The following is an 8,517-nucleotide window of genomic DNA, read 5'->3' as shown; positions in this document are numbered from 1 at the left end:
TCATGTACATTGGTGTCCTCCATAATTTGCCTTGGTGCTCTCGACCATTTGCCTTGGTGCAATTTCCCATTCCTGGTGCTCGTTGATAAACAAAAAAATGAGGAGCTGCGGCAATAGAGGGCGATGTTGGAATCGACGCGCGCGCTGACCAGAGACCGACTTATTATTTTGTTTGGCCTTACCCTCGGAATGTTTTGTCTCCGTGCGTACTCTATTGGGGAGTGTTACAGTATAAGAACAAAAGGGAACATTATGCCCTGTCCTCAGACAGAATGGTAAAAGCAAACTTCCATGTACAATGCGTACTTACCATTGTGTAGGCCTACCGTACAACAAGGTCGACCCGGAACACAGCGCCACAAAGTGAACTGAACTGACAGGATTTCAGCAAGAACAGGCATAACTACGCTTCCTCATGTCTTCATAATCAGTGGAAGGATCACTAAAAGTGATTTGAATTACATAATTGTTGTCATGTATACATTCCGTCTAACGTTCAAGTTACAGTATTAAAAAAAATGATTGTTTTCCAGAGCAAATATATCCATAGCTTGAGTGAAGATCGGGTATGGTTGTTCGGCTTGAAACACTGTCTATATGTAGTACGCTGTCGTGCAGGGGAATGCCGTCAATATTCTGGTTTCAATAATGGACCTACATCGGCGCCTGTGTGTTAACCGTTGCCAGCTCCGTCTCATCTGCGTTCTTCTTCTTACAGAACCTTGACCGGAAGTCAACCAGACGCCACCAGTAAATGAACGGGTTAGCGAGAGAGCTCAGAAGCACAAATGCAACGCTCCACTTATGAAAGACCAAGACACTGTAGTCCTGACCCCACAGATCTTTTCCACTGAAAAATATCATGATGTTGATGCTGCAGAATGGGATCTGACACACGCAAGATGTCACCAGGATGACGGTGAAAGTGATCATCAATCGCCGAGTGCGACGCAGCCGGTCAGCCGTCTGATCATTGCCCGTAGTTGAAGCATGCGACTCCCTGTACTTCTTGATAGTCAGGAATACCACGCAGTAAAGAATTCCAGTCAGAATTATCACGGTGAGGGATAACAGTGGTCGAACGATCCAGAATGCGTACTCTTGAATATACGTCAAGACAAGGAAGGTAGAGAGAGACAGGACCCAAATGAACAAGCAGTATACCACCATGCGACAGCGCGTCACAATCACGTCATAACGAGATGGGATAACGATTGCAAGGAAATTATTCAATGCAACCGATAAGATACTCAACTCAGCTGCGAAGGCAGCGCCTCGCACCAGGGCAACTGGGGCTTTACCTGGGCGAACCTGCTGCACGATTGCTAAGGTAGGGGAAGCAATATCCGCGAGAACGAGGTTGAGAATGAACCAATAATACTTGCGGTGAAGTGACTTGGTTGTTGCAAAGACGGCCACCGCCATCAAATTACAAGCAATCGCTAAGCCACCGATGACCTCTACTGCAATCGTGGCCACGTCCAATGCTCCCAGCTCCATTGTAGTATACAGACCTGGATGATAAAGATTGATGACACGTTTTCTTAAAACAAATTCAAAAACAAAAGACAGATAACGAGTAAAGAGTGGAATATTGAGCTGCAGGCAATACTGTTAATAATGACCCTTTTAAGTGTATAATAACGTTTGTTGTGATACATTTATTACAGTACGAAGGCCTCTTCATACAATTGTTCTATTTAAAAGTGAAAGGGTTACGTCTTAGAACACACTTTCGGATCTTTTCAAAATACCTTCACATTATAGTTGTTTATAAAACCCAATAAAGTATGTAAGTCATATCTTTGTGCAGGACTTACTTGTTTCACAACTGTCGAAGTATGTCGTGCTGGGCGAGCGGTTCGATTGTTCTGTACTCTACCAGCACAATGTCAAGTTCATTTATACAAAAATCAATGAATGTGCAAATCAGTATCGAATCTTAATAAATATGTTAATGACTTCTGCAATAACCGATTTGATGTATTTTACGTCAGTTTACATAATATGGCGACCCTATTTAAAAGCAGGCTGAGTCTCATGAAAAATGTATGTTAACCAATAAAACAGCACAACGTGAGACACGGCTACCGATGCTAACGTTAAAGCAGTACATATTCTACAGTATTCTACTGTACTGACTGTAAATGTGTTCAAATTTTTCCTCAGTCTTAATTGTTTATTAAGAACAAAACTAATTTGACGGGACGATTTAGTTTGTTCACAATTACTCCGGGCGGTCGATCAACAAGTTTTTTCCATGGAAACAGTTTACTTTAAATCTGTTACTTTAAATTTAACTATGCTCACTGCAGATGCAAATCTCAAATATTAATATTTAATGAACAAGCGTTCCAAAATTACGACTGTAAACATATTGTCGATTTGATATTCAAAGATTAAATATAAATTGTGTATGCGAACGTACCAGAGTCCCGACTTTTTTTTACGTCCATTGTGTTGAAATAGTTCCAAGTGAGAGCATTTTCACACTTTTCAAGTCTCACTTTTTGTTTAACCCAACTTAAGGAGACACAAGTAAAAATATTAATAATGTCAATGGAAATTGTTGAATACGTTATGCTATAAAAAATTTTGCTTTAAATAATTATGCTTATTTAACTTTTATTATTTTAAAGTTTCACACAAAAAAAGTTCAATTAACTGGTGTTTGAACCTGCAACCTCGGGATTGTCAATTCACTGCTCTAACAGTTGAGCAATCCAGCCCTATGTTGGCGGCTCACCATTTAGTCTGTTTTTCGTTAGGCGTCAGTCAGAAGTCATACACCCGTGTGCGGTGAAGCCAAGGAACACGTCCAAAGTCACGATAACTTTTATTATGTTTACTTTAGATGCAAACTTTAATATTAATATTTAATGAACAAGCCTTGTTCTCGTACGATTTTAAGCATATGGTCGACTTTGTAAGCTGTGCTTTAGTCGGTTGTGTATTTAACATATTGAATCGTTATGCATCAATGATTAATGAGCGAGCATATACATTATGGTAAATCATTGTAGTTATCCTTACGCATCAGCAATTAATGAACGAGCGTATACATTATGGTAAATCATAAATCATATAGATAACTTGTAGTTATGTGCAGAATAATGAATTCCCAGAGCATTAAATCAAATGAGACAGGGGACTCCATGGTACCATGGCAGACATGCTGACGACTGCATGATCTCCAGGGATAACATTACCAGCGCTCGCTCTCGATTTAAATATATTCGTCAAGGTGGGGTTTGAAGACAATGATTTTCAATTTCCCGTTAAACATGAGTAAAACCTTGTAGATATATTGTAACATAACTGAAATTAACAAAAACACTATGTTTGCAACCTGCAACAAACGAGGTGTAATTGACGAGAGGGAGGAGTGACAGATGGGAAAGGAAAGCATGTGATACTTTAGAGTGTTATTCATAGCAGTATTCACAATACAGCTATCGGCCAAAGAGAAGTTCCTGCGAGCGCGTATGCGTATTCGCCCATTGTAATATAAACCAACGTGAGTTGAACAAAACCCGCCCCATCTTTTTCACATACACACACTTACGTATACTGAAATTTGTATTCTTTTGGAGACATTTCTTTGTTCTCGTGCAGTAAAGTTTTCGAGTTCGAAAGTGAGGTTTCAAAATGCTCTTATTTTAACCAGAAATAATTTCTTTGGCTGAAATTCGGACTTAATATCCTTTTTTTTAAACTGTTCCATTTGCGACGTATCAACCCACTTTGGAAATTCATAGTTTTTGAGTAAAATACATATTTCTATTTCGTGAAAATCTTGTGGAAACTTATTCATCTATAGAAATTGCCCTTTGGAGACATATACAAATGTGTGTTCCCTATTGTGTGCACATCTCCAGAAGGCACGGTGTATGTATCACTTCGCATACACACATATTTACCTGCAATCGAGGGCCCCTATTTTTCCCCTTTTGTGTGTACTTACTTTTTAGGAAGACCTCTCGTATGTTTTGAACACGATTCCAAATTGGTGACTTTCGATTGGGGACCCTTTTGTCTTCCATTGTTCAACGTCACCTATTAACTGCAGAAACAAACTCACTAGCACACAAATGTTTTACTATACCCATGAGGACCTGGTCCTTTCCTTCGTATCTTTCTATTTGTTTGTACTTTCTCCACAGCTCCCCTGAAGTTTGTACACGAAATTTTCCCGAGGACTATTGCTCAGGTCCTCGGGCCCATTGAAACCGCACACATCTCATTGTCGAAAGTCCTCAATTTGAATAGATAATAGATTGGAACTTTTTTGGTTGTATCGCACACACCTCATTGTCCAAAAGCCTCAGTTTGAATGGATAATAGATTGGAACTATGTTGGTGGAACTGGTACTAGTTCTGGTACTGGTACTGTATTTGTATTCATGTTTGTATACATACATGTTTTAGAAATTTTTGTAGGGGCCCTAATTTAAACGAGTTTTAACTGTTTGGCAAGACCGAAGGTAATAATAATAAAAATAGTAATAATAACAAGGAGGAGGCTGACGACGACGCCCCCACAAAGACAAAATATCTGAATTGCAATATGTGATATTTCGGCCCTCTCGATGCGTACCGTTTTCTAAGGGTTCATTGTATACATGGTTTTGTAATTGTCTAGACGATGACGACGACGACGATGATGTCCTAGCAACATTGCCTTAAAAAGGGTACATACCTATGTTCCCAATACCTTTGTTCCTCAATACCGATGTTCCCCGAAATCATTACCCTAACCCTATAACACCAATCCTAAGGGTTTCGGGAACATTGTTGTTGGGGAACATAAGCATTGGGAAACTTCGGTTAGACCCCGCTTAAAAACCAAAGACACAATATCTGAATTGCAATATGTGATACTTCGGCCCTCTCGATGCGTATCGTTTTTTATGGGTTCATATACATGGTTTTGTAATTGTCTAGACCAACCTTGAATGCTGCTGCGGATTCTGTGCTTATTACAGAAACCGCCTCCGCTCTAACACGGTGCAGCACAATTTCATATCAATTCTTGACTGTTTGTGACCGCGATGGTCCTTATTGCTCAATTTTAAGCCGATATGCTGTCTAGTGGCGTTTTGTACTCGGTATATACCAGCGATGTTCTGTATTGTTCGATACACGGGTTTACAGTTTGGCGGCCATCTTAACCTCGTTCTGAAGTTGCGATCAAAACAGTGTCGCCACTCGACAGCGTACATGTCAAGGAACATATTGCAATTGTCGAAATTACTGCATTCAGTATTTCTACCACTAGACAGGTTACATTAAACATGTTTAGAAATGTGGCATTTTAATGGCACTTTCTGATTTTTTTTACCTAGATTGACAATAACAACGCCATTTTCCATTGCTCTGTGAATGTCTACGTGCTTGTAAATTAAGAAAAATGCTAATCAAGAAAACATGCACTTGTTTAGTTTGTATTGGATTAGCTGATGTGCTTTGCGTTATCATGGAGAAATTCTAAAATACGTCCAAAGTGAAAAAAAAATCTTTTAAAATCTTTAATTTTCGGCCCTCTCAATGCGTATCGTTTTTTTCTCAGGGTTCTTTGTATTCAAGGTCTGTCCTGATCTGCACCAACCAAGATTGCCGGTGCGGATTCTGTTATTTTTACAGGAAACCGCTAGCATTCGAACGCAGCACCGTTTCATATCGATTCGTGACTGTTTATGACCGCGATGGTCATTATTGCTCAATTTCAAGGCGATATGTTGTCTAGTGGCGTTTTAATAATAATAATAATTTATTAATTTATAGTGCGCAAATTCCATTTAAAATATGTTCAAATGCGCATTACAGTCATAAAAAAAATAAAAATAAACAGACGTATACGCAAAATTCAACAATACAATGAACACTGATACAGGGTACAAAAAATCAATAAAAAGCTCTCATAAAAAGATGAGTTTTAAGTAATTGTTCAAAAACATTCAGGCTACTTGCTTTTCGGATATTTAATGGCAGTGCATTCCATAACTTAGGTGCAGCACACTCAAATGCACGGTCACCAAGGGTGACCTTGGTTCGACTTGCTTGAGTGTTTTGTCATTGGAAGATCTGAGATTGTAATTGGATGAAGATCGTTTTTGGATTAGATGGCATAAATATAAGGGAGCTAGACCATAAAGAATTTTATAAGTTATTAACAGAATTTTAAACTCAATCCTGAATCTCACCGGAAGCCAATATAAATCAAAAAACAGTGGGGTGATATGACAGTACTTGTAAGCGTTACAGACTAGTCTGGCGCAGGAATTTTGCACACGTTGAAGCTGTGATATTTGAACGTCAGGCAATCCATAGAGGAGGCTATTGCAATAATCCAACCGACTAGAAATAAAAGAGTGAATTAATGTTTCAGTACATTCCCTGGTGAGATACTTTCTGATACGTCTAATATTATGTAAATAATAAAAAGCCGTACCACACGTTTTTGTGATATGAGTAGACATTGTCAAGTTTGCATCGAACCAGGCACCCAGACTTCACAACGGAGACAGGGGAAAGTCTGGACTCCCCAACATTGATGCTGTCAATATTAACCTTAGCCAATTGTTGGCGAGTACCCATGATAATAAATTCAGTTTTATCATCATTTAACATCAACCCATTACTGAGCATCCATTTACGCACAACATGTATACAACCCTCCATTGCAGAAAGAGCAGACGCCTGGCTCGATGCATCATCTGGGCAAAAGGAAAGATAAAGTTGCGTATCGTCAGCATAACAATGCACATCTGGAAGTTGAGTCTCAATAATTTCGAACAAACTACTGGTATATAAAATAAACAACAAAGGACCTAAACAGGATCCTTGGGGTACACCCCACTCAAGGTCAAATTTCTGAGAAAGTTTACCATGAACAGAGACCCGTTGAGATCTGTCAGACAAATAAGATTTAAACCGGAGGAGAACAGTCCCATCAATACCAAACTTGGACTGGAGCCTGTTCAACAAAACCGTATGATATAAAGTATCGAAAGCAGAACTTAAATCAAGTAAGACTAATAAAGAAACATGTTGTTTGTCCAAAGCCATTAGTAAATCATTTTTAACTTTCAATAAGGCCGTCTCAGTACTATGGTGACTACGGTAGGCCGACTGAGTAATTGGATATAAACCGTTCAATGTTAAATGAGATTGTAGTTGGAATGCAACTGCCTTTTCCACCAACTTAGATATGAATTGAAGATTACTAACAGGCCTAAAATTTTCCATCTTTAAGTCTAGACTAGGCTTTTTAAGCAATGGTAAAACCACTGCTGATTTCCAGGCTGCTGGGAAATGACCAGTACATAAAGAGGAATTGATCATTCTGGTTATAACAGGCAATAACAGACCTAAAGAACTCATAAGTAACTTCATTGGAATAGGGTCAAGGATACAACACTTCTTAATATAACCTAAAATGAGCTTACGAACACCATCTTCAGAAAGTTGCACACAATCGGTCAATGTTCCCCCAGACCTAGGTGATGAGGGTGTGGAGGAAGATAACTGAGGTGAGCAGGTCTCATTACTCAATCTCAACCTGATATTGGAAATCTTTTGAACAAAGAAATTATCCATCTCATTCGCAAGAATCGAATCATCGGTGTGCGGTGGCACAAGAGAGCTTTTGTTAAGATTGAGCAGAGACCTGCTAACCTGAAACAATTTCCGTTGATCACTACTATTTTCATTAATCAAGTTGGAATAGTAATCCTGACGAGCATTGTTCATCAAGAAAATGACCTTATTTCTGTTCAAACAAATCAAAATCACGCTGAAGCCCAGTTGTTCTCCATCTCCTATCAGCTTTTCTACACATTTTCTTAGCAATTCTGATTTCCTCATTAAACCATGGTACACAGGGCCGAGCAATAATCGTTGTTTTTTAACAACAGGAGATGATGATCAACAATGTCACTAAGGATGGTATTATATGAAATGGCCAAATGGTCAAGATCATCAGATTTACCTTGGCTTGAGTCGTTATTACACAAATCAGATTCAGAGATTTTATCCTTAAACATATCCATATCTACAGAGCTAATCTTCCTATAAGATACCTCTTTTACAGATAAATCAGGTGTGTTTAAAATAAGTTTACACACAATTTGAATAATGATCTGAGAATAAATAATCAACAACAGGCATACGTTCAATTATTGTCTCTGATTTACGGGTAATGATCAAATCCAATGTATGTCCTAGAACATGAGTTGATTGTTCAATATGCTGTGTAAGGCCAAAAAAAAAATATTCGGTCTCTGGTCAGACCAAAGTTCCAGAATTGACGCGGCCACGCGGCTTTTTTTTTTTGGCTTTTTTTTTTTTTCTTGAAGCTTGGATTGTACAGAGAAGGTTGGTACTATTTTGCCTTTTTGGTGTCCTCATGTACATTGGTGTCCTCCATAATTTACCTTGGTGCTTTCGATCATTTGCCTTGGTGCAATTTCTCATTCCTTGGTGCTCTTTGGTAAAAAAAAAATGAGGAGGTGCGGA

At 38.8% G+C, this 8,517-nt stretch overlaps 1 protein-coding gene across 1 annotated transcript; it reads right to left on the bottom strand.

The window, feature by feature from the left end:
- Window positions 1–654: 654 nt before the first annotated feature.
- LOC119736297 (adenosine receptor A2b-like) lies at window positions 655–1,831 on the bottom strand. The gene has a single exon (XM_038210653.1). The coding sequence runs from the start codon at window positions 1,498–1,500 to the stop codon at window positions 655–657; it is 846 nt and encodes a 281-aa protein (XP_038066581.1). The 5' UTR covers window positions 1,501–1,831.
- Window positions 1,832–8,517: the final 6,686 nt, after the last annotated feature.

The sequence above is a fragment of the Patiria miniata genome, unplaced genomic scaffold (genome assembly GCF_015706575.1).
Source record: "Patiria miniata isolate m_02_andy unplaced genomic scaffold, ASM1570657v1 HiC_scaffold_1, whole genome shotgun sequence".
Lineage (NCBI taxonomy): Eukaryota > Metazoa > Echinodermata > Asteroidea > Valvatida > Asterinidae > Patiria > Patiria miniata.
This window is presented reverse-complemented; position numbering and strand designations above follow the sequence as displayed.